Source organism: Armigeres subalbatus, chromosome 3 (assembly GCF_024139115.2).
Source record: "Armigeres subalbatus isolate Guangzhou_Male chromosome 3, GZ_Asu_2, whole genome shotgun sequence".
Lineage (NCBI taxonomy): Eukaryota > Metazoa > Arthropoda > Insecta > Diptera > Culicidae > Armigeres > Armigeres subalbatus.
Genome location: NC_085141.1, coordinates 425,816,109 through 425,843,088, shown reverse-complemented (window position 1 = coordinate 425,843,088; position 26,980 = coordinate 425,816,109). Strand labels below are relative to the sequence as shown.

At 39.4% G+C, this 26,980-nt stretch overlaps 1 protein-coding gene across 1 annotated transcript in view; it reads left to right on the top strand.

Annotated features, from left to right (window-relative positions):
- Positions 1-25,361, top strand: part of LOC134227417 (transient-receptor-potential-like protein) — a 38,567-nt gene extending 13,206 nt beyond the window's left edge. Inside the window, exons 4-10 of the mRNA XM_062708901.1 lie at positions 20,768-21,005; positions 21,070-21,212; positions 21,275-22,425; positions 22,490-22,613; positions 22,675-23,038; positions 23,272-23,494; positions 23,552-25,361. Coding sequence (XP_062564885.1) covers positions 20,768-21,005; positions 21,070-21,212; positions 21,275-22,425; positions 22,490-22,613; positions 22,675-23,038; positions 23,272-23,494; positions 23,552-25,083 — 3,775 coding nt within the window. The 3' untranslated portion in view covers positions 25,084-25,361. The remainder of the gene's footprint in view (positions 1-20,767; positions 21,006-21,069; positions 21,213-21,274; positions 22,426-22,489; positions 22,614-22,674; positions 23,039-23,271; positions 23,495-23,551) is intronic.
- The last annotated feature ends 1,619 nt before the right edge of the window (positions 25,362-26,980 follow it).

Genomic DNA, 26,980 nt, shown 5'->3' with positions numbered 1-26,980 from the left:
TGACTGGAATATTGAACTTTGATTGAAGTACCGGTGATAATGAGGGTATTGATAATGGATTTAAGAATATTGAATCGCAATCAGTCTTCAAGCTTTCGGATAATTAGATTCAGAGATCGGATTTTACTGTTTGAATGGTGGGGTTTGTTGATTTGATTTGTATTGGATTTGGAGATTGAAAGATTTTATTAATCATCCGAGTTTGAGTAAATTAATTTACTGAGTTGATTTGGTTATTGAATTTAGGGAATTGATTTAGCTATCTTATTTGAAGCTTTGAAATTGAGGATAGAATTTGATGATTACATTTTGTATCCTCAAATTTAGAACGCTTGAGCTCCGTTATAAGTGGAATTCACTCAATTGAAAGAACTGACGACGTCTTAGTGATCGCTCTGGCACATATACATTTAATTCGTTGAGCAAAGCAGGGGCATCAATCTCATTCGTAAGGATCTTTGCGATGAAAACGACTAGCATATTTGACCTTCTGTCTCTAGTGTTTCGATACCCAAAAGTGTGCATCGGTGTTCGTAAGGTGGAAGATTCGTAGCGTCTCTCCAGGGAAAACGGTCAATCCAAATTCTGTTGTAAGGAAACCAGACAAGCACTGCTGACTCCAGTATAGAGCGTACAAGAGCACAATAGAGGGATTTTAAACACAGTGGGTCACGAAACCCATCAGCAAGCCTCAGGATAAAACCAAGCTGTCTATTTGCGCGAGCTATCACATCTTCGTAATGAGGGCGGAACGATAGTTTAGAATCCAACAAAACTCCGAGATCTTTAACTATGTTGAGGCGTTCCAAAGTATGTCCGACCGAAGAATAATTGAATAGAATCGGCTGTCTTTTCCTGGTATACAATATTGTACTACATTTGGCCACACAAAGCTTGAGAAGGTTACGCTTGCTCCATTCTTCAAATAAGGTCAACAGATTCTGTAGCTCCAGACAATCTCCAATGTTTTTGATGACGGAAAAATTTTTCATATCATCAGCGTAGAAGATGCGTTTATAATATTAATTGATAATATTAATATTTCAAAAAAGTGATGATATTCCGTTGCCGGAAAATTCATGAGATAAAACACCTTCTAGCTGGTAACTCTTTGGGAGCAACCCACCCAGGCTAATCTAGGCTCCCCTCAGCCTAGCGGTAAGATGCGCGGCTATAAAGCAAGACCATGCTGAGGGAGGCTGGGTTCGATTCCCGATGACGGTCTAGGTAATCTTCGGTTTGGAAATTGTCTCGACTTCCCTGGGCATAAAAGTATCATCGTGTTAGCCTCATGATATACGAATGCACAAATGGTGACTTGGCTTAGAAACCTCGCGGTTAATAACTGTGGAAGTGCTGAATGAACACTAGGCAGCGAGGTGGCAATGTGCCAGTGGGGGATGTAATGCCAATATAAAAGAAGAAGAAATAATCCATTATTATGTTTAACACCAACAGATATCAATAAATCACAAAATAACAATCTTTGCCAAGAATAACCAAAATTAGAGTTACTTAGAGAAATGTATTGAAGATTTTGTTTAACCAACAGTTTTGATTTTTCTTCCAATTAACTTAAACTGTCATTCGCTACCCCATTATAGCCCGGAAAAGTACTAAATAGTACTAAATAGTAAATAGTAGAATATTCTAAGAAATGAAGTAGATGGTCTTTTTTTCACTTGAACGGTATCAATCTGGGTATAAGGCGAACAGAGGAGATGATGCCTTCTTCAAATGAACAAGTTTTCCCGGTAGAGGTGTGCGCCGCTTAAAGTTTTTGGCACGCCACCGCCGCCGATATTTTTGCAACGTTCAAAATTTGTCACGCCGTTGATCTATAATTTTCGATTAAAATTTGAAGAAGTCCGCAGAATTTTTAATGGAAATTCTGCAGATTCAGTAAAATTTCCGTAGAATTTCCTGATTGATCCCTACAACATCACGTTGAAACTTCAGAGAATTTTTCGTGAAGATACCAATGATTTTCTTGAAACTTCCATACAATTTGTTAGTTGAACTTTAAAAAAAAATCCATAAAAACTGAGACATGTGGAAATTACAAAGGATTTCCCGTTGAAATCGAAAGAATTTCTTTTGGCTGAAAAAATCGGTCGACCGAATAGCTCAATTGGCCGAATATGCAATTTGGCCGAAAGTTTCGTTCGACTCAATAGTTCATTTGGGATATTTGCAAGACATTGAATTTCAGCGGAAAATTCGTCGGATTTTACATGCGAATCTCTTCAGAATTTTCACTGGAAGTTGTTCCAAATTTCTACAGGAAAATATTCGGAATATACGCTGAAAGTTCCTGTTGAGTTCTGTTGAGTAATCTTCAAAATTTACACAGAAAATCATAGAAAGGATGCTTCAACGTTGATTTTCTCTATCTAGATTAATTGGATCCTAAAATGAAGAATAAATATTCGATATTCTTTCAGAATAGGATGACGCTAATCATCTCGAACGCGTCAGATTTCTTTCCGACTCAGAAATCAAAAGGATAGGTTTTTAATTTTAAATATAAAAGCAGATGGAAAATGCTTCCTCGACATTTTCGGTCTTGTTTGACGTGCAGAATAAAGTGGTATAAAATGGTTTCAAGCGCACTAGCAAAACACCGCAGGGTACTTCATTTCAACTTTTGACGGTTAATATATGGGGCTGATGTTTTGGATTGTTGATTCATTCGTTCTGAAATGTTGCATTTTCAGTAAAAGGGGTTGCTCAGCCTAAAATATTTCTAAAAGCACTATCGTTTGAAACCATAAACAAGGTAAGGCTTTAGGACCCAATTAAGACGGCTAGTTTGGCATAGCCAACGTAAAAACAGAAAATTATTCGAAATATCCGCTGGAGACTCCATGGAATTTTCACGAGAAATTCTCCGGAATTTCCACGTAAAGTTCTTCAATGATTTTGCGAAAGATTGTTCAAAACGTAAATTTCAACAAAAAAAATCCTTGGTACCGTGGTGCATCGAAACCCGTACATTTAAGCACTTCAGTATATGTAAAAGTCTCTAGAAAATACAAATTCAAATCAAACGTTCATCATCGATCTAACTGCACAAGGGCCTCTATTTTTTGTGTGCTCCACTGTATTGCGTTGAAAGTAATGAAAAATATGATAAAATTACGAACAAAATCAACACCTCCTGAATCGAAATCCGTCCACCATGGACGGACTTCGAATCATAGGATCATAATCCGTACAGCTATTTTCTAACAAAATATTTAAATTAAAGCAGACCAATTGATCAAACTAACACTGTGAATAGCGGAATACGCACCTTGAGAAGCGATCCCTTTTTTATTTATGCTGCTGATCTTGATCTATTAATTGCAATTTGCAATTTAAACACACTCACTTTCGGTATAATTGTGTCCAACACGCAAACAAAATGGCACCTGAAACTTCGCGTTTGCGGGGTTCCGATTTGTTTTTTAATTATGTTATTTTAATTTCATAGCCTACTTTCCATTTCAATGGCCAGAAAGCTTTCTGTCAAGCATAAGATCAAGATAAGATGAATGATTCATACATTAATTCCCTCAAACCCCCTTTATTTTATTGATATCCCACGAAGTGGACGGATTTCGGTCCCCCACGGTATTCGACGGGAAATTGCTCGAAATTTTTAAGGAATTTCTTTGGATTCCTACAGGATATTATTTGTATTTTCCATAAGAACTTCTTGGCCATTTTGTCATTTGGCCGAAAATGTCGCTTGACATTAATACTGCCAAACGTCAATTACTGAACGGATAATATGGTTAAAAATTGCCACTCGTTTGGCGTAATGGTCTTTTTGTCAAATGACCATTAAACAAAATTCCGTAATCTCTCTATTTTTAAGTCGATACTGACATTTATGCCAATTCATCTCGCCTAATTCTGAGTCACGAGTCACGAGTTCCAAATGAAACCTCCCAATTTGAGTCTTTCATTTTATTTTTCACCTTTCTTCATATCAAAGGCAATAAATGAATATTCCTTTATTTGATTAAATTCAATATTTGGCTAACAAACATTACCGCTTTGCAATGGTGCAACTCACTAGTATGCAACCTCTCCCTGATCAATTTACTTTTCTTTTGTTAAACTTTCTGCATTTAAATGAAAATTAGAAAAAATCGTAGAGATTTATCCAGATGTATGAGAATTTACAAATAGATTGTATGGGCTCGGAAAACGTTGGAATCCGGACATTCAAAACATAAGGATTTTTGAAATCCTGCCGATTTTTTATTAGATAGGAAGATAGGGAGGAGGTTCGGTTGTGGGCACCGTTCGGTTATGGGCACCCCTATGTATCTTTTGACAGATAAAAGGTGCTGCCATTCTGACAACCATCATTTGTTTGCTATAATAGCATGATGTTTTGTGCTCAATATCAAACCGGATGGGCATCTCTACTTTGAACTAGAAACAAATATTTTTTTTGTACAAGAAAAACAACACGAAAGTTTTTTTGGCCTTTTTCAAAGTGTCATAAATTGAAGTGATTTAATTCAAAAAGTAAGTTCTAATGCGTATTTACACAGTAAATTTAATCTATTTTGAGGCCCAATGTCGATTGACATCATAATTTTAGCGCGAATTTTTTTTTTCTTCACATTCCAAAAAGGCTGCGAAATTCGGTTGTGGGCACCATTGTTGGTTCGGTTATGGGCACCCTCATTTTATTGATAAATCATTCAATATCGCTGTAGTTGCCCCCAACCTATTTTTAAAAACGTTTTTATGCAGTTTTTATGATTGGACATGATTGATTGAAACAATGAGTTTAATTTATATTTTTGCTTGTTGGGCATGTCTAGTTATTGTATATACACTTTTTGCAACTAAGCGTTGACCGAATTGCTTGCAACAAGTTCCATTCGACGGGGAATACATTCCAATTGTTTTCTATTGAAAATTGGTCAGATTGGATTATGGGATCAAAATTTATGGCCAAAATATTATTTTTTATAATGAACGAGAAAGGCACTATTACCGCTAGGGTGATTAATCAGGATTTTTTTTTGACTGTGATGCATACCAATAAAACGTAAATCAATGAAAAATTGAAACCCATTCACCTAAAGTGCTATTTAATACCTTTCTTATGTGATTTTTTCAACATCCTCCTTAATGCACCGAGGGAGGCATTACGATGCAGTGCATAATCTCCATCCAAGCCTTTCTTAGCTGTTTTCAGAGGATAATATAAATTTATCGTGTTCGGCTTCGTTATGCTCTTTGACGCTTGAGCTCCAATAAACAAGTTATTTAGACTATAACTTGGTAATAATCGATTCCCCCTTAGTTTTTATATGATGATTGGTAGAAAAAAAAATCCAGGAAAATCATTTAATAGGGGACGCAGTAAATAATCGATGGTTTTCCAACTAAAAAGTTCCGTTTCAGGGATAAAAAAAAGTTGTTCGGAACCCCTCGGTAGATTTTTTTCAAATAGTCACGAAATGAAAGCTGAAGAGCTATATTTTCACGAAGTGAAAGTTTAAGCGATGCCGTGATTTCCTTTCTTCAAAACAACCATTTTGACAAATAGCATTGTCTGCGAAAAGTGTCGTTCGGCTGAATAGATTTTTCTGGCCAAAAAGTCGTTTAGCCGAACAGGCGCTGCTAAATGGCCATTCCTACCAAGGGGCATTTTTGGTCAAATGATCATTCGGTCAAACGATTTTTTCAGTTTTCCAGTTCAGCTGAATGTCCTTTTCGTCTCTGTCAAACTACATTTTCGGACAAACCATTTTGACCTGATAACGGATATGATTGTACGACAATTCCCCGAAAACCAATTCCCCGAATGCAATTTCCCCGAATGTAATTTCCCCGAATGTAACAATTCCCCGAATGCAATTTCCCCGAATGTAACGATTCCCCGAATGTAACATTTCCCCGAATGGAACAATTCCCCGAAAACATAGTACCTCTTACAAACATATCTTCGCAATCGACTGTATGCAATTTCCCCGAATGTAATTTCCCCGAATGTAACAATTCCCCGAATGCAATTTCCCCGAATGTAACGATTCCCCGAATGTAACATTTCCCCGAATGGAACAATTCCCCGAAAACATAGTACCTCTTACAAACATATCTTCGCAATCGACTGTATGCATCCGTCAAAAAAGCAGATTTTAAAAATACGTTCAAGTGTGTCTTATTGAACATTACCAGCGCAATATCCTTTGGTGAAGATGGGCGTGGCCAGGAGTAGTAATCCTCGCTTTTGTGATTTTTATCCTAGATTGAAATCAAGGATACCTTCCTTGATTTCTGATAGCAATTTGAATAAGCATTTCAAAAGAAAAACATGAGTATCACTAGTGTCCAATCTACAAAGTACACCGTAGCTATGCTATACTTATCAGCTCAATATCCTTTGGTAGTATTAGATATTTTTGATCCTCCAAGATTTGTTTTTAAATTATAAAAATATCAGGGTGGTATGATTTTCAAGGTGCTTTTTGATAAAAGATATTTTAGTTACTAGATAAAGATTGTCGCTTCGGTTCCCTTTGTTCTGCTGTCCGGAACATGTTGGGTACCAAGCTGTCAAATCGTATGGATTTTCCTTCTTTGACAGTTAGCTCCCCTATCCTCGCCAGCAAAAGATGTTCCGGACAGCGACGACAGCGACAATCTTTATCTAGTAACTAAAATATCTTTTTTTTTATCTATAATAGTCGAACAACGGCTGTGTTTTTTTAAAAGCAGAATCGCAAACGGCAATTCCGATTGAAAACGTTTTTGGTAATTATTTTTTTATCTTTGAAATTAAACTCCCGTCTTGTAAATACCTTCTTAAGAAGTTTGAGCCAATGGTTGATGTGAATCCATTTAAACAAAAATATTGCGTTTGGCCGGACTAAGACAATGGTGAATGTGATTCCTTCTTTAAAAATAATGCATTTGCTTGGACTAATGCAATGGTAAATGCGTCACTCCTTCAGGGAGTGTTTTCCCAGATTATTATTGTTTTTATTCTATCTTTAATAACACGTATCTTCCTGAAATAAGATAATATGGATGTAATCCATTCTTTAAAAGAAATCATTTCCACGAATTAAGGCAATGGTAGATGTGGTCCCTTCTTGAAAAATAGGCGTTAGCTCGAAATAATGCAAATATGAATGAATTGAGAGTGATAATAAGGATTAATGTGCTATCTTATTTTGATATCAGTTTGGCCAGACTAAGGAAAAAATATATAAGCAATATGTATTGAATGTATAATATTTTATCGAAAAACAGAAAAACATTTTGCCAAATTCATTTTCTCAGAATAGCATTTGGCATTTTTTTTTAAATTGTTCTTAAAAATGGCTTTTTCTTGGATAAGTGTAACATAGCAGCAGTTTTGAAACATATAATTGCTCCATATCAATTCTTTATTATATCCGGCAAGCGCGCTCATATAGTGAACGAATTATCTCCTATTCTTGCCTCATTATGGACAGACGTTCTCTCTCGAGACGCTTTATACTGGATAGACGACCTGTCATAAGACGAGTTTATACAATCCCATTGAATTCCACCACTTAATTGTATCTTGACAGATACGTATTTCGACCTCAAAAGTAAGGCCGTCTTCAGTGTCGACTAAGTCGAGTCAAGTACGAGACACTGAAGACGGCCTTACTTTTGAGGTCGAAATACGTATCTGTCAAGATACAATTAAGTGGTGGAATTCAATGGGATTGTATAAACTCGTCTTATGACAGGTGAAAACATTCCACTAAAAAGCTCAAAATAATTTTCTTATCAAAATGGATAGACGAGTTTATATAAAGAAGGCATTATCTCCTCCATTAGCATTACATCGGGAAGACGAGACCATTTAAAAAAGGCACTGTCTCATTGATTCACATTATTTCAGACAAACGAGTTCATTTAAAGAAGGGACTATCTATCATCTTTGCCTTATACCGGGCAAATGTGAGAGAGACATTGTCACTTCCTTTTGCTTTAAACTGGGCAGATGAATTCATCATACCAAGGATACTAATACATTTAAAGAAAGCAATATCTCTTCACTTCGGCTTGGGCTATTTTTCAACTTAATGTTCTACTATGCATTTCCACAGTTATTGAAAGCTTTCCCGTGCCTGCCAGTTACATGAATGTCTTGTGTGGCAAGTGCAATGGACACACTGTGCTCAAAGAGCCGAAAATGCTTCTCACCCGGAAGCATCCTAAGCCAAACCGAGAATCGAACTCGCAACCTCCGGATCACTTTGTGCCGCACTCAAAAAGAAGAGAGAAGCATTCGGGGAAATGTTACATTCGGGGAATTGTTTCATTCGGGGAATTGTTACATTCGGGAAAATGTTACATTCGGGGAATTGTTATTCGGGGAAATTGCATTCGGGGAAATTGCATTCGGGGGATTGGTTTTCGGGGAATTGTCGTACAATCTTCGGATATACGTTCAATTCGGCTTAATAAGATTTGGTTAGGCTTACGAAATTTCGTTCAATGGTAGTTTGACAGAGAGGCCATTTCGCCGTAAATATCATTTGGCGGAACGGGTGAACATTTTTTACCATATTCCATTTCGGCAAATAGCATTTTTGGGCTTATGACCTATTCGGCCAAACGGCCATTTCGGTCAAACGGCCTGTTAGGGAAAATGACTTTTTCGACCAAATTACCAGTTCGGTCGTATTTTGATTTCAGCCAATGGAATTTCCCAAGAATGTCTTATGGACAATGCACTAATTGTTAGATAACTACAACACGTTTACGTTTCAGTTAGTGAATGTCGTTCGATAACTGCAATGCTTTCTAGACATCAAACGGTTGTCAGTGGACAGTAGAAGTGCACCTGATTGTGCAACATAATGCAGCTATTACCGTTACCGATTTTGACATCGTTTTGAAGTTCAGCAGCCCGATAACTGTAAAATTGTTGCAACTAACGAATTGCAGTTATCGAACGTCTACTGTACAAAGATATTCTCGTAGAAAACCAAAGATTAATTCAATAAATTTCGAGCAATTTTCCGTTGAAATGCCTTTTTTTTTTTTTACTAAAATCTACATTTTGAACAATTACCCACGGATTTTTTAAAAAAGTTTCCGTTGAAATCCGGGGAATTTCTCGTGAAAATTCCAAAGAATTTCCCTTGAAAACTCTTTAGAGTCTCCCGCGGATATTCTTTCTATTTTTACCTATTTTTACCGTTGGCCATGCCAAACTATCCGTCCTAATTATTTTAGACTGAGCAAGCAAACGTTAAAACACCCATTCTACCAGCCGCATTCTTCTACAATTAGGAATAATTTTCCATGCGAATTCCAAAAAATACTCAACAGAAACTTGGAACAATTTCTCGTGAAAATTCTGAAGAATTTCCCATGTAAATTAAGACGAATTTCCTGCTGAATTTCAAAACAAAATTCTTTGGAAATACCAGAGAGCCTCTGTTCCAAAGAATTCTCGAAACTTCAAAGTAGTTCCCTTGGAAAATCTGAAAATTATTTTTAAACGAATATTTAAAAAAAAACTTAAAGAATTTTCTGGAGAAGTTCATCAGATTTTTTAGGCGAAATTCGAAAGATTATTCCGTTAATGTCTTGAAAATATCCCGAAAAAAAAGCATGAAACCTGCTAGCCTAACGAGTTTTCCGATTTTAGTTGAAATGGCTTAAGCGCCACTCCCGGAGGAGAGCATTAACCTGATTGAAGGTTGCCCGACCTTGTGAGACCCTTCAGGGGGGTTAAGATTTTTCCCAAAGAGATTGGGCGGGAGACAAGTGGGCTGTTCCGGGAAAATGGGATGCCTTTAGACAGTGAGGTCTAGCAAATAGAAAGATTGGTGTAAACAGAGGTGATTTCAATTGGCGCCGACTTCAATTGGCGGTGTGACTTAAACTGGTGCGGTATTCACCCTCTTTCAACGGTAAGAGCCAACTACCTCGCTGATGCGTGTGGAAGGAACGGTAGGGCTATCGGCTTGGCCACGCTAGCAGATGGGCTAAGGCTAGGGGCACTCATTCGCCATGCGCATGGAGAAAAATAATGAAACATGCATGTTTACTCACTTTGGTTTTGCTGCATACCCACTTGGAGGCGTCGGCGGTTCTCCGCTGCTACTTGGAGCCGCGTGTACCACGCGCGGTCTCTCCCACGGACTCCGAAAATGCTGCTTCACCGACACGCGTAGTTCATCGGTGTCGCCGTTGTCGATGACGATCCGGCGCGAAATTGTGGTCTGCGCGACGGATTACAGCCGTCGGTGGCGTCGAGCTACGGTGTACGTCTCCCGATTCAAAGATCGCTGGTTCGAATCCGACCGGGGGAAAAACTTTTTACGCGACCGTGTCCGTGCACCAAGTTTAGTCTTCAGTCTTACCGCTTTATCCGCAAGTCTACACTACCACCTAACCGCCAGAATGCACTAATCACTTGATTGCGGTTTGAGGGGAAATTAAGGGGAAAAAATCTAAATGAACAAAGTTGGAGCACTTTCACATTTTCCTATAGTTCACCTTCGAGAACACACCACGACGCGATTTAGAAAGTCCAGACTGCTCTTGCCTCTTCCGTAGGCCAGAACGAAGTGAACGAGCTAAGTTCTTGGATTCTCATATCAAAGCGCGAGATTCTATGATCGACGCCGGAAATTACGCGACCTCCCTTTTCCCGAGCTTCCAAGTGGAAACGATCACCCACCCGAAGATTGTAAATGATTCCGGGGGTCAACGAATCCTGAAAGCAATCCGGATAGGTCGTTGGCCGAGCTTTGACACATGGTCGCTGAGATATATTGCTTGAACGACGGTTATTTTGCGCCATACATTTGAGTGGGAACTCATTTAGTTCAGTGATTTATTGAGTGTAGAAAATGAACACTCAAAATGAGCTTTTGAATTCAAGGGGTAGTTTAACGGGGAAATTCATCGTTAATGTGCTACTTTGTACAATTCTATTTAAAATTCAAAACATAATTCATGGTACTGTTACAAGCAAAAAAATCCTAAAGAAACGTAATGAAAAAATCGCCATGCCGATTCACGCCGCCGCCGGGTAAAATGACTTTCAGCGTGACGCCGAAAACGCCGCCGCCGCTAAATATCGGACTGGCGCACACCTCTACTGACGTGGACCGCAAATGCCGAATCTCTGTATTGCACATGAGAACGTGCTGCATAATCTTCCCCTACCCTCCAGTACCCTTGAAGGGTGCCATGTGAAGAGGAACGAGATTTTGCGGAATAAGAACACTTAGGTCTATACCCGAGCAAAGGCAGATAACTGAAATGATAACAAACTGATAACACGCTAAGTTATCCTTATTATCGTTTTGATATTTAGTTATCAATCATGTGAATAACTGATAACTGAATAATAACAAAGTTTATTATCAATACAAATTTGCCATTTTCTTTAAAATTTTCGCGTCTTTCATATATCGTGCTAAGCATTCTATTCTTTCAAACAAACTAAAATATTAGAACAACTTAGCGAAGGACATGTTTTATGGTGGTCAACTCAATATGTTCAACACGAGGTAAAACTCTACCAAATAAAAACTGCGAATCTTTCTTTAATCAGATTCACAATACAGATTAGGATTAAGATTAAAGGGCAAGCCAGAGTAAACGCGGATATGGCGATAATGTAAGCCAGAGTAAACGCAGATAATGGCGGATGCTATAAAGAGTGTTACAAGAACAGTTTATAAACACTAAACTGAAATTTTCCCTGATTTTCCCCGTTTGCCACCGATCTGTTGATTTGTTTATTTCTCTGTCAGCAAAGAATTTGCTTAGAGTTCATGTTCTTATTTGTTTTATACCATGCTTATTAACATTACTTTGAATTTCAGGTGTCGTTGAATAATGAAATATGAAAACCATACGTTGTAGTTGAATTAGTTCTTAACATGGCCTTGCAACTCCCGGAACATATGATCCAAGGTCATGTGCTTATTCAGGAATGGTGAATACTCTTGACTAACCGCCTACTTTGCAGGACAACGTCTATATAAAAAATGAGTTTGCATTTGCTTTGAGGCAATATATTCCCTAACGGCAATAGAATTCGTCTTGGGATCGTTCACATATATATTGGAAGCGGAAAATTTAACTGCGAATGACGGATAATATAGAAATTGGAACGTTGTGATTTGGAGAAAAAATCATGCTCGCAACCAAGAATACACCACTAGGTGTTCCAATCTGCCAAATTCACGATTCAGCCATCTTGGATTTTAGTACGGGAGAGCCAGCCGGTTTGTTTATGTTTTGCACCGAAAATGAATTTTTCACCCCCGCCTTCTTCTTGTCCATAAATTGGGCAGATTGAAACACCTAGCTGTGTATTCATCTTGCTCGCAACCATCAAATCGATCAAGAGTGCGGCGCTGCGATATGCTCAACTATTGACAGTTTGAACCTAGGTTTGAACGCAAAATACAAACCTGGGAAAGATTGTTATCTACAGTCAAACCTCCATGAGTCGATAGTTAAAGAACAACGTACTAAGTTCTTGGATCCTCAGATCAAAGCGCGAGATTCTATGATCGTCGCTGGAAATTACGCGACGATCACCCACCCGAAGATTGCAAATGATTCCGGGGGTCAACGAATCCTGAAAGCAATCCGGATAGGTCATTGGCCGGGCCTTGACATATGGTCTATAATAAGGATAACTTAGCGTGTTATCAGTTTGTTATCATTTCAGTAATCTGCCTTTGCTGTTAGAGGTAATGGCATTATGGGTAATAGAAGTATGGGTAGTGAGGCGCGTAATTCAACATTCTTTAGTAATTCAACATTCTTTGCTACAAGATAGATGGTAATGTACAGGAAGTCGCCTTGGAAAGCGACTAAATATTTCATATTACGATGCTACTTCAAGATGTAGAGACAAAAACCGCGACTATTTTCTCTTGGATTTTTCAGCAAGGTTTTTTACGCTGTTTTTCAGAAATGTCCGAGAACAAACGATAACCGCGAAAAATCTATTTTCGTGGAGTCATTTTTATGCGGTTTTCGGGATATACTCGGAGTTTTTTGTGGTTTTTGGTATATAAACGTTTTGTTCTACACGGAACGTACACCCCGCATAAAACCGACTTCAGGGTACTCCATACAGAAAAAAATAATGAAAAGTAAACAGTGCGTAAAACTTGACATACGGAAATTTACGCTTTTCTACGCATCATCATCGCTTTTCTAGGGCATCATTTCCCCTTCCTAACAAGCTTGCTTACAACTTGCATGCAATATTGATTATTCATGTCAAATACTGTATACATTTAGGCTATATTCCGCATGGAATTACGCTAGTAATGGCGTTCCATTTATGTGCATGATTTTTAGCGTAAATTTCAGTGGATTTTTCTATCTGTGCACACACTTCAGTGGCTTGCTAAAAATCCCGCTTATTTTGACAGAAACGATGCGTTCTAAAAAAATATGATCCATCAAGCACTAATTATTATATTTTAATGCGTGAGACTAGAGAAATATATATCTAAAATCATTGTTGTAAATATTGCCCCTGTCTTCAGTTTCAGTGTATTAAATTAAAGATATTTAAATTTTATTCATTCTAATTTTTGTCGTAGCGATTCACTACCAGAAAATCATATGAACGTTAAAGAATCTTTTTGAGTTCAGAATCCCTTGCGGACCAGTTTTCATGCGGGTGAACGTTTGTGATTTCTTAGATTTCAATAAAATCTTTTAAGGTTTCTACAAAACTTTTTCCTGTAGACTTCTAATCCATTTAACCTTCCTAGTGCATTAAAAAAAAGTTACACATTGTGCATTAGCGGGTCAAAAATGACCCCAAATTGAATTCGCTCCCAAAAGTTCATTTTCGAACCGATTCTTAATCTTTTGGAACCAAATTGAAGGTATGGATTCCACGGATGTCGCTACGGGCAGATTTTTGCAACTTGGCCATTCTGGTTCCCAGGAATCGATGTTGAAGGAACATAGATTCTTAGGCCAATTTTTTTCGTGATTTCTTGCCTCTCGAAGGGTGATTTTGGAAATGCTCATTAATTTGCGTTGCAATAATTCTATTAGAATGTAGCCATTGTCCATTTCCATGGATCAACACAATTCCTGGTTATTTCACGGTCCGGTGTCCCTCCGGAAGATCCGGAACATCCGTAGAAGTGGTCAATTCATTAAACTCATCCTAGAAGAGCGCGGTTTTTTCCAAAGCTTTTAATTATCGAACGCTGAGTAACAAATGATTGTGGTGACCCATTTTGATGGACCTGCGTGGCCACCGGAGATCCTCCAGAGGATCCGGAACATTCGGTGAAGTGGTCAATTCATGGAACTCATCCTAGAAGAATGCAGTTTTCACAAAACTTTTGATTATCGTAATTTGAGTAACAAATGATTGTGGTTACTCATTTTGGTGGAACTGGGTGGCCACCGGAGTTTTCCGGAAGATCCGGAACGTCCGTAAAAATGGTCAATTAATGAAACTTATCATATAAGAGCGCGGTTTTTTCCAAAGCTTTTCATTATCGAACTACGAGTAACAAACGATTGTGGTGACCCATTCGGATGGACCTGTATGGCCGAAGGTCCTTCAGAAGATCCGGAACGTCCGTAAAAGTGGTCAATTCATGAAATACATCATATAAGAGCGCGGTTTTTTCAAAGCTTTTCCTTATAATACTTTGAGTAGCAAATGATTGTGGTGACCTATTTTGATGGATCTGGGTGGCCACCGGAGCTGCTCCAGAAGAACCGGAACGTCCGTAGAAGTGGTCAATTTATGAAACACATCATAGAAGAGCGCGGTTTTTTTCAAAGCTTTTCCTCATAGTACTTTGAGTAGCAAATGATTGTGGTGACCTATTTTGGTGGATCTGGGTGGCCACCGGAAGTGCTTTAGAAGATCCGGAACGTCCGCAAAAATGGTCAATTCATGAAACTTATCATAAAAGAGCACGGTTTTTTCTAAAGCTTTTCATTATCGAACTTTAAAAAAAATCTTTCTATTATCGAACTCTGAGCAAGATACGAAGGAATGTCGTGACCCGTTCTTATTTACCAAAGTGACTACCGGAGGTCTTACGGAAGATACGGAACATCGGTTAAAGTGGTTAATTTATGTAATACATACTAGAAGAGCCTATTTTTTTTTTAAATTTCCATGTCGTACTCTGAACATGAAATTATTGCCGTGACCTTTTCTCACGGATGTGAGTAGCAACCAAAGGCCCTCCGGAATGTCCGTATCACACGTAAAAGAGATCAATTCATAAAACCCACCTTAGAAATGGCGTGTTTTCCATAGAAGAAGAAGATGAAGCACACTATTCTTCTAAACCTTTTTATTTTCCTAATTTTAGAAACAAATGATCGTAACCAATTCGCATGGATTGCCCACTGTATGTCTTCAGGTACATTCAGATCATCCGTAAAATCGGTCAATTCATGAAACTTGTCATAGTTTTCCTATTTTCGTATCCTGAGTAATGGATGATTGTTATAACCCATTCTCAGGAACGTGTGTAGTCACGAATAAAACTCCGCAAGATCAAAAAATCTGTAATTATAGTCAATTCATAAAAATTAAGATGACACTATTTTTTTTTTTTGAAAGGACAATCACATTAACCCAGAAAATATTTTCAAGTATGGCATAATTTGCTTCCATGATCGATATTCACCATTCACCACGAATTGACCACTTTAACGGACGTTCCGAATCTTCCGGAAGACCTCGGTAGCCACCCAGGTCCTTCAAAAAGGGTCATCATAATCATTTATTACTCAGCGTTCGGTGATTCAGCTATTCCATGGTGAGTTTTATGAATTGACCACTTCTACGGATGTTCCAGATCTTCTGGAGGAACTCCGGTGGCCACTCAGGTCCATCACACTGGGTCACCATAATCATTTGTTACTCAGTGTTCGATAATGAAAAGCTTTGGAAAAAACCGCACCCTTTTATGATAAGTTTTATGAATTGGCCATTTTTACGGACGTTCCGGATCTACTGGAGGACCTCCGGTGGCCACCCAGGTTCACCAAATTGGGTCACCACAATCATTTGTTACTCAAAGTACGATAATGAAAAGCTTTGGAAAAAAAACGCGCACTTCTAGGATGAATTCCATGAATTGACAATTTTTACAGACATTCCGGATCTTCTGGAGCACCTCCGGTGGCCACCCAGGTCCACCAAAATAGGTTCCCACAATCATTTGTTACTCAAAGTACTATGAGGAAAAGCTTTGGAAAAAACCACACCCTTTTATGATAAGTTTCATGAATTGGCCATTTTTACGGACGTTCCGGATCTACTGGAGGACCTCCGGTGGCCACCCAGGTCCACCAAAATGGGTCACCACAATCATTTGTTACTCAAAGTACTATGAGGAAAAGATTTGGAAAAACCCGCACTTTTTTATAATAAGTTTCATGAATTGGCCATTTTTACGGACGTTCCGGATCTTCTGGAGCACCTCCGGTGGCCGCCCAGTTCCACCAAAATAGGTCCCCACAATCATTTGTTACTCAAAGTACTATGAGGAGAAGCTTTGAAAAAAACCGCACCCTTTTATGATAAGTTTCATGAATTGGCCATTTTTACGGACGTTCCGGATCTACTGGAGGACCTCCGGTGGCCACCCAGGTCCAACAAAATGGGTCACCACAATAATTTGTTACTCAAAGTACTATGAGGAAAAGCTTTGGAAAAAACCGCACTTTTTTATAATAAGTTTCATGAATTGGCCATTTTTACGGACGTTCCGGATCTACTGGAGGACCACCGGTGACCACCCAGGTCCACCAAAATGGGTCACCACAATCATTTGTTACTCAAAGTACGATAATGAAAAGCTTTGGGGAAAAAACGCGCACTTCTAGGATGAGTTCCATGAATTGACCATTTTTACGGATGTTCCGGATCTTCTAAAGGAACTCCGGTGGCCACTCAGGTCTATCACAATGGGTCACCATAATCATTTATTCCTCAGCGTTCGATAATGAAAAGCTTTGAAAAAAATCGCACCCTTTTATGATAAGTTTAAAAAATTGACCACTTTTACAGACGTTCCGGATCTTCTAGAGGACCTTCGGAGGCCACACAGGTCCATCAAAATGGGTCACCACAATCATTTGTTACTCAGCGTTCGATAATTAAAAGCTTTGGAAAAAAAACCGCGCTCTTCTAGGATGGGTTCAATGAATTGACCACTTCTACGGATGTTCCGGATCTTCCGGAGGGACACCGGACCGTGAAATAACCAGGAATTGTGTTGATCCATGGAAATGGACAATGGCTACATTCTATTGGAATTATTTCTACGCAAATTTATGAGCATTTCAAAAAATAACCCTTCGAAAGGCAAGAAATCAGGCCAAAAATTGGCCTAAGAATCTATGTTCCTTCAACATCGATTCCTGGGAACCAGAATGGCCAAGTTGCAAAAATCTGCCCGTAGCGACATCCGTGGATTCCATACCTTCAATTTGGTTCCAAAAGATTGAGAATCGGTTCGAAAATGAACTTTTGGGAGCGAATTCAATTTGGGGTCGTTTTTGACCCGCTAATGCACAATGTGTCACTTTTTTTGTTGTGGCGTTCCTAGAGGTCGCTGATAGCTGGTTATCACCCCAAAATTTTCATTTCCAAAAGTTAGGAAAAGTCAGAAAATTTCAACGCCCTATCTCATTTGATTACAAAGCTACAACGTTTTTAAATCATCTCTGGGCCAAAATAGACCCCAATGCACTAGGAAGGTTAAACTAATAAGACGTTAAACTTCCTAATATTAGATGTTGTTTTTCTAGATCTACAAATCAGACCTACCAGACAGTATTGTAACTAAAATAACAACCGATGATATCGAGGATAATATGTCAACAAAATCATGAGTAGAACAATGCCTTACCCGTAACGCTGGGTAGACACCTTTACGTGGTGTGTTACGGGGTAAGATCTACCACGGTCACATTGCCAGCTACAGGCAAATCCTGACCCAACGAATACCTTCCCAATATCCAACTCCGTGGTACTTATGAGGGTGTCGCTGAGGGAAGAGCCTCTCTTTAAGTATCACATCAACATTTCCTTTCCCTCCCCTAGTTGCGGTACAGATGGGCGTAGTACGGAGTAGTAATCCTCACGCTTTTGTAATTTTTGTCTTAGATTGAAATCAAGGAATACACCTACCTTGATTTCTGATAGCAATCTGGACAGTAATTTCAAAAGAAACATGAGTTTTACTCCACTTTCATTTTTTCATTAATTTGGAATTTGAATAATTTCTTATTTTCGTATATTTATTTCCTCAATTTTCCATATTTATATGTTCTATATTTAATTAATTTCATAATGTCATATTTTTATACTCCCATATTTTCAAATTTTGCTATTTTTTTATCTCCATTTTTTTATGCTTTCATAATTTCATTGTGTTGTATTTTTATGCTGCCATACACTGCTGATAAGGAACTATATTTTTGACTTATATATTTTCATATTTCTATTTATATATTTTTCAAATATGTATTCATACTATCACGTTCTCATTTTATCATTTATTCATATTTTCCTATGTTCAAATTTTTATATTTCCATTTTATCTTGTTTTCATATTTTCGTTTCTTCGTGCGTTAATATTTTTATATGTTTATGTTTTCATTTACGTATATTTTCATATATTTTTATTTTCATATATTTTTTTTTCATATATTAATTTTTTCATATACATTTATATTTTCATACTTTCGTTTTATCATATTTTCATTTTTATAGCATGTGAATATAACAGTGCGAAAGTGTGAAGTTATTTTCATATTTTAAACTTTCTTATTCTTATGCTTTCATGTGTTATATTCTCATAATTTTGCTTGTTTCAATGTTTACTTCTTATATTTCATATTTCAGTTATATAACATATTTCCATATATTCATGATTTATATTTTCATATATCCATATTGTTATATTTTGATATTTTTATTTACTATCATATTCATTATTATTTATATTTTCAAATGTTAATATTTTTTTTTATATTTTCATACTCTCATATTTTCATATATACATATTTTAATCCCTTCATATTGTCATATTTTCTAATATCTATTTTTCCACATTTTTATTAAAATATTTATTAAAAATTTACTAAAAAATACGAGAAGATCGAGAGGGCATCCTTTGCCTAAGACGTTATTATCTGACAAAATTTAATACGTTCGATGATCAAGCTTTAGAAAAACGGGAGGAGCTGACAAGATACAAAGGAAAGGTAACATTTTCAATACAATAGAAGAAACATATTTATTTTAATAATTTTTACCATTTGTATTTTTATAATTTTTGACACACGGTGATCTAGTGACGCTGATTTCTTGAAGCTGAGGTCCTTCGGCCAGGGACACTGTAAACTATTTTTCAAATAATCCCGATCTAAATATTTGTATTTCCTTTTCAGCTGAAACAAGTGTTGCTGGTGAAATTTGTTTCACACCAAGGATCAATTTGCTCTCCTTTGATTTTCATAAATTTTAACGTTTTTTATACACTTATTCTTAATATTCCCATACATTTTCTCAAATTACCATGGAGCTCCATATATTTTAAATAATCTCGCATAAACATTTATAAACAATCATCTTGTCATAAACGATTTACCTAACCAAATGACAATAATCTTCACTTTCAGAAACATTGGGTGCTGACGTAGATTCTGAAGACGCATCACACTACATCACACTCTAATATTACTACAATTTATTATTTCAGAAATATGCTGCAGAATGCAAACTCAATGGAATTGTTTTGCCAAAATCCATTCATTCATATTACATTCAAGAACAAAACATCACATTTTACAATATCAATACCAATAAAAATATAATATTCAAGTTTCTTCGCCAAAAAAAGCACCCCTTAATAACCCATCCAAATTGCAACTCCAGATACCTATGAAGGTCGCGCGAGTTCTCCGCATCTTCTTAAGTAGGTATCTAATCAACACTTGCCACTTAAATCCCCACTGATCGTAAGGACCTGGCCAGGTGTTGAACAAAGGGATCGTTGAATGAAAAACATGCCAAGCCCCAGGCTGTTTTTCTGGCGCATCTAACGTCCCTATCGACAGCCAACCCAGGATAGTGTGCGGTCAGATATGCTATGCTATGCTAAAATCATGAGTAGAACAATGCCTTGATTGTCCCACCCAGGGAATTTCGTGCGTAGGACATGTCCTACTTGTCCTACCCACTCCCGGCGCCACAGTGTCGTAGAGGCATTATAAGTATACAAGTAAAGAGGTGAACCAGTCAAGGACTGAAAACCTCTATAATAAAAAAAAATACAAGAGTGTGAAAGAAATTTCCAGAAAGCAAGTTCAATCGAAAGCTTAGATTCTAACGATGGTATTCACGTGTTAAGTGTTTCATAAATGTGGAGGAAAAACATTAAAGAAAAATCTCTAAGAATCGCTGTGTTTATTTTACTGTACTTTGGCAATAGGAGAAATGACAGCTTTGGTAGGTTTTGTTCTATTATTGTCAGGGGATTTTTGTTGACCAAATTTTATAAAATTTGGCCACAATATTCTTTAATATACAAAGAATGTTTTGGCCAAATTTGAGCATATTTTGTTATAGAAATTCCCCCAGATAATAATAGAACAAAACTTGCCGAAGCCGTCATTTCCCCTACTTCTTTATGTTTAGGTTTTACAAATTGCGCATGCATAAAAATTCCCTGCTGAAAATGTCTTCTGCTATCATCCATTTTCACAGAATACTGCAGCGCGCTCACCGACGCCATCATATCGACATAAACTGCGTAGATCCATTGGGTCGAGGCGCCCTCACGTTGGCCATCGACGGTGAAAACCTGGAAATGGTTGAACTTCTCATTATTATGCAGGTGGACACGAAAGATGGCCTTCTACACGCCATCAATGCCGAATTCGTGGAAGCAGTCGAACTGCTTCTCGAGCACGAGGAACTCATCCACAAGGAAGGCGAACTTTACGTATGCGTTGGCAATGAATTGCGTGCAATAAAAACATTCTAATTCAAGTATTATTATAATCCAGAGCTGGCAGAAGGTTGACATCAACACAGCCATGTTTACTCCGGACATCACCCCACTAATGCTAGCCGCTCACAAAAACAATTACGAAATTCTGAAGATTTTGTTGGACCGAGGAGCAACCCTTCCAATGCCCCACGATGTCAAGTAAGATTCCATCTCATAATACTTAAAATAAAAATAGTCGGTTTATTTACTTCTTCCAACAGGTGTGGTTGTGACGATTGTATCCGAAGATCGTCAGAGGATTCCCTCCGTCACTCGATGGCTCGTGTCAACGAGTATCGTGCCTTAGCCAGCCCTTCGTTGATTGCCCTTAGCTCTCAAGATCCTCTGCTAACTGCTTTTCAACTGTCCTGGGAACTACGAAATCTTGCTTTCGCCGAGCAGGAGTGCAAATCGCAATATCTGGAACTTCGTCGGCAGTGTCAGAGCTTCGCCGTGGATCTGCTAGATCAATCGCGGAGCTCGCAGGAGTTGGCCATCATTCTAAACTATGATCCGGAGTCACCACCCTACATGGATGGAGATCATATGAAGTTGACGCGTCTGGAACTGGCAATTGACTATAAGCAGAAGAAATTTGTGGCCCATGCCAATATTCAGCAGCTTCTGGCAGCCATATGGTATGAAGGTGTACCTGGCTTCCGCAGAAAATCTCCTTTGGAAAAGATTGCGATCATCACAAAGGTGGCCGCTCTGTTCCCGTTTTACTGTATGTTATACATGATTGCGCCCGCTTGTGAAACGTCCAAATTCATGCGGAAGCCTTTTATGAAGTTTTTGATCCATGCCTCGTCGTATTTGTTTTTCTTGTTCCTATTAATATTGGTGTCTCAGCGGGCCGAAGTTCAGATTGTGCTGCTTTTCGGGACGGATAGTATGAAACGAGCGCTACAGGAGGAGTTGGCCCGCCAACGAGGCAACGGTCCAACGTACTTAGAGTGCCTCGTGGTGATATACGTGATAGGATTTATATGGGAGGAAACGCAGGAAATATTCATTGAAGGCATCCGCAGTTATCTGAAAAACATGTGGAACTTTATTGATTTCTCTCGGAACTTCCTGTACTGCTGCGTGGCGCTGTTACGACTTATAGCCTATATCCAACAGACGTCGGAGATTAGCAAGGACCCAAGCACAGCCTACATCGCTCGAGAACACTGGGATGACTTCGATCCTCAACTGATCGCGGAAGGCTTGTTCGCAGCGGCGAACATTTTCTCGGCACTGAAACTGGTCCATCTGTTCTCGATCAATCCGCATTTGGGACCGTTACAGATATCGCTCGGTCGCATGGTTATCGATATTGTCAAGTTCTTCTTCATCTACTCGTTAGTGTTGTTTGCTTTCGCCTGTGGTATGTATCAAAATGATTTATATTATGGGAACTTTGAATGATCTTTTTAACTTTTTTTCGTCAGGTTTGAATCAGTTGCTGTGGTACTTCGCTGACTTGGAGAAATCGAAATGTTATAGCTTGAAAGGTGGACTACCAGATTGGGATAACCAGGGAGATGCTTGCATGAAGTGGAGACGTTTCGGAAAGTAAGACTGATGTCTTTATTTAAATGACGATCGAAGTATTGAAGTTTTTTCTCTAACTTAGCTTGTTTGAATCATCACAGTCACTATTTTGGGCCAGTTTCGGAATGGTCGACCTGGACAGTTTTGAGCTGACAGGAATCAAGTCGTACACTCGCTTCTGGGGCTTGCTCATGTTCGGATCGTACAGCGTGATCAACGTAATTGTTCTGCTGAACCTGCTCATCGCTATGATGTCCAACTCGTACGCTATGATTGATGAACATTCGGACACGGAGTGGAAGTTTGCTCGTACCCGTTTGTGGATGAGCTACTTCGAAGAGAGCTCAACTCTGCCACCTCCATTTAATATTTTCCCGAACATGAAACACCTTATGCGGCTGTGTGGCAAGAAAAAGAAGCGCGACTTCAAAAGGGAGTCAACTATTGTAAGTATAATAACAAATTTACTAAGGGGTCGTTCACTTATTACGTAAGCAATTTTTCTGGGTTTTTCGAACCACCTCCCCCCATGTAAGATTTTTTTCATACAAATGATTTTTTATTTATATGGAGCATAAGATATTGACCGACCCCCCTCCCCTCATAAGTGCTTACGTAATATGTGTACGACCCCTAAGCTCAAGATCAATATAGAATGCCAATTATTTTGTTGATATAGCGCCGAAAGGAGGACAAAGAACGTACTGAACGATACACCAACGTGATGCGATCGCTTGTCTGGCGGTACGTTTCGGCCATGCATCGCAAGATGGAGGAAAATGCCGTCACGGAAGACGATATCAACGAAGTCAAGGGTGAGATCTCTTCCATGCGGTACGAGCTTCTGGAAATCTTCGAGAAGAACGGAATGGACGTTTCGACAGCTGATCGTAAGGAGAAAGGTAAAGTACTTACTCAAATAATTATAAGGAATTAATTTACAAGTTTTATTTTTTCAGCTGTTCTCGCCAAGCGCATGAAGATCTGGGAGCGTCGATTGATGAAGGACTTCCACGTGGCGCCTGTTGACATACAAGAAAATGTTCTCAATGAGGAAGATGAGGAAGAAGATGCCAATCCACTAGCCAGGTTCCGTCGCGTTGCTAAGAAGGTGGCCACACAGACGACCTCGGCCAAATGGGGCCAGGTAATGTCCGGTGTTGGTATTGAAACCAATTCGCAAATCGGTCGCTGTAAAAATCGGGACAGTTTCCGTCAACAACAGCAACTTCAGAAAGCAATGAATGAAGCTCGTCGCCTAGTTGAGCGTAGCCCTATGCCTCATTCAAGGAGTGCCTCTCCTATGATCGACGGCTATGAAGATGAGACTTCCAACACACTTTTGCAGTTGATCAATCAACTTGCTGAAGAAACAGGTGGTGAAGTCTCGCCCGGAAATACATTGCATGCTTCAGCCAAGCACAGTCGTTCAACAACTCCGTTAAATATGCTTACGGCTCAACTACAGACCATGCTGAGTAAATCTCCATCTCCAATGACGATGAAGTCATTGAAAACTGGAGAAGACAAGACACATGGTAGCTTGAACAATAATCGTTCACCCGGTTTGCGAATCCAAAGTAAGACACCATTAGCATCCATAAGCGGAAGTAAATCTTCATCGCCGGAACCGTCGGCTCCTGTAGAGATCAAATCCACTTTAGGAGTGAAGTCTCCTCCAAGCATCAAGTCTCCACCTCCAACCAAGAGTCCCATTCAACCAGTTCAATCCCCTCCTCCAACGATCCATGTCACCCGCACTGAAGCCCAGTTAGTGAAGAAATCTGACTCCAAAGATAGTCTTGTTGATAGCACTCCAACAGTAGAGATAAAGCCACCAACACCCCAACTTTCGAAACAAGCTTCTCCAGAATTAACCAAACCTGATCCTACCCCTTTAAAGACCACAAAATCGACTGAAGAAAAAACGAACGAGGATGTCGTTCATGCGAACGACCCGGCACCTCTTGTTGCAGGAGTTAATTCGCCGCCTAAGGTCATCAAACGAAAGGCTCCGACACCATCAGCACCGGAAGCCGGAGATATTGCCGTTTCTCGTCCGATTGCAGCTAAGCCTCAATCCGGACAAGGAATGCTTCCTCCTCCTCCAAGCAAGGAAGATCCACCTCCCCCCGTACCAAACATTTCCATTCCAACGCTTTCCACAACTCCAGCCACGCCTCTCCCGCCTCCTAAGAACCTCGGCGCCACACCAAAACAGCCATCCCCGGTTCCAGCTTCGATTCCCGCAAAACAACAGTCTCCCCCTCCCGTTCCGGTAAAATCTCCACCACCCACACTCAAGGTGGAGCTCATGTCCGAACAGTTGACGGACGTGACTTCAAGTACTGAACAACTCATCGCCAACAGCAGCGGGGATCCTTCGGTGGACGCTGCCCGGGCTGCTGCCTCGCCACCTTGTCTCCGTCCGATCAACAAGATCGCAGATGTGAAAACGATCAAACGACAGCCCAAGAGCGGTTGGTTGTAAGGAGTGCAACCGAACATGGTAGTTGTGAAAGTTGCTCGCCAAAAGTCTGCTTTTGATATGTATTATTATCATATTTTATATCATTATTGTAACCATTGCAACTCATTTGAAATTGGCTTGTTAGGTGATTTGGAAACAAAAGTGATAACAACGAAGCAACAGGGCCAAAGAAGTTGTATTTATTTTATCTCTGAACAGATGTTAAACCAATATTTTAAAACCACATTTAGATAAGGATGGATATCGTGATACGTGAATATTGAATTCGCCATCTTTAATTTTATCGAGCTTCAATGTTCTGAAAGAAATCCCAGATCCGATATTTTGTAATAACGGAAAATTCTCTTAAATTTAATTATTTAATTGACCGTCTAGACTGCTAACCAACCTTCAAAAAAATTAAAGTCTAACGAAATACCAAAGAGAGCATACGGACCGGAACAATTGGCGAAGATCTCAGCGACGAAAAGGCATATGAGCAAAGCAAACCAACCTTCTTTTTGCCAGTGGAGATATATCAGCTTCCACACAGATATTCTTCCCTCCCCCTTCATACGAGAGATTGGCAGAAGGAAGGTCGTGCGATATGTGCCATCACAAATATTGCCCTCCGCTCGCTTTCAAATCGACTTCTATAAAAACATTCTTCATGCCTGCCGTATCCTAACGGACCTATCAATTCTATACTTTCGCCTCTAATTCTATCATGAACATGGACGTCTAAGTTTGGAAGATGATATTAGCATTTCCATATCATTGTAAATCGTTTATCTTCACGTAGAAGTAATACACTCAAATCATTAATTAGCGCGTATGTTTATTTATTTTTGGTTGTGATATATCGGAAACCAGAAATGGGGATCAAGTCTTACTAGTCTCCCCTAGTCTGCAGAAGGTCACATCGATACATGAATGACCATTTGCTCCTCAGAACATTGGCACTTGGACCAACGCCACTTGGAATGTGGCAACCTGCGTTCCCGCATAGCCTTTGCGTAATCGAATCGCGGATTCCTGGATCTCGACATTGCACTGATCTCTCAGTGCGTAGAGCAGGTCTCCGGCCTCGGTTATTTCATCTAGGTCCTTGCACTGGATGTTCGAAACTGGGCATAGGGCTCTAACTTGGGGGCCATCCTTAGCCGTGCGGTAAGACGCGCGGCTACAAAGCAAGACCATGCTGAGGGTGGCTGGGTTCGATTCCCGGTGCCGGTCTAGGCAATTTTCGGATTGGAAATTGTCTCGACTTCCCTGGGCATAAAAGTATCATCGTGTTAGCCTCATGATATACGAATGCAAAAATGGTAACCTGGCTTAGAAACCTCGCAGTTAATAACTGTGGAAGTGCTTAATGAACACTAAGCTGTGAAGCGGCTCTGTCCCAGTGTTGGGATGTAATGCCAATAAGAAGAAGAAGAAGAAGAAGAAGAAGAAGAAGAAGAAGAAGAAGAAGAAGGGCTCTAACTTGAACCCCATTTTCCAGGATTTCCTCTGTCAACTTTTTAAACTCAGAACTCTTCTGAGCAGCATCCCGCGTTCGACGGATGCAGTTAACATCTCCTCCTAGACTAGATAGCTTTTCGTTGCATCTCATAGTCTTCAAGACGTCGGCGTAGCTTTTATCGTCAATCTTGACGATAATCGCCTCACCTCTGTCTTTTCGCTTGCCACTGCCATTGGAAGGCGCACCCTTTTTCTCACGGGATCTACCCTTCTTAGCACCTAGCAGTGGCCTGCTCCGCCACTTTTGCCGTTTTCCTTGCGGCTTGTTGACGACTCCGCTTCGCCTTTTTGGGATTCACGACCTCCGTCCACGGCAGGTCCTCCTCCCGGCGATCATCAGTTACCCTCTTTGATGCAGGCACTGTTTTCCGACGATCCTTAGGGCCAATCCTTT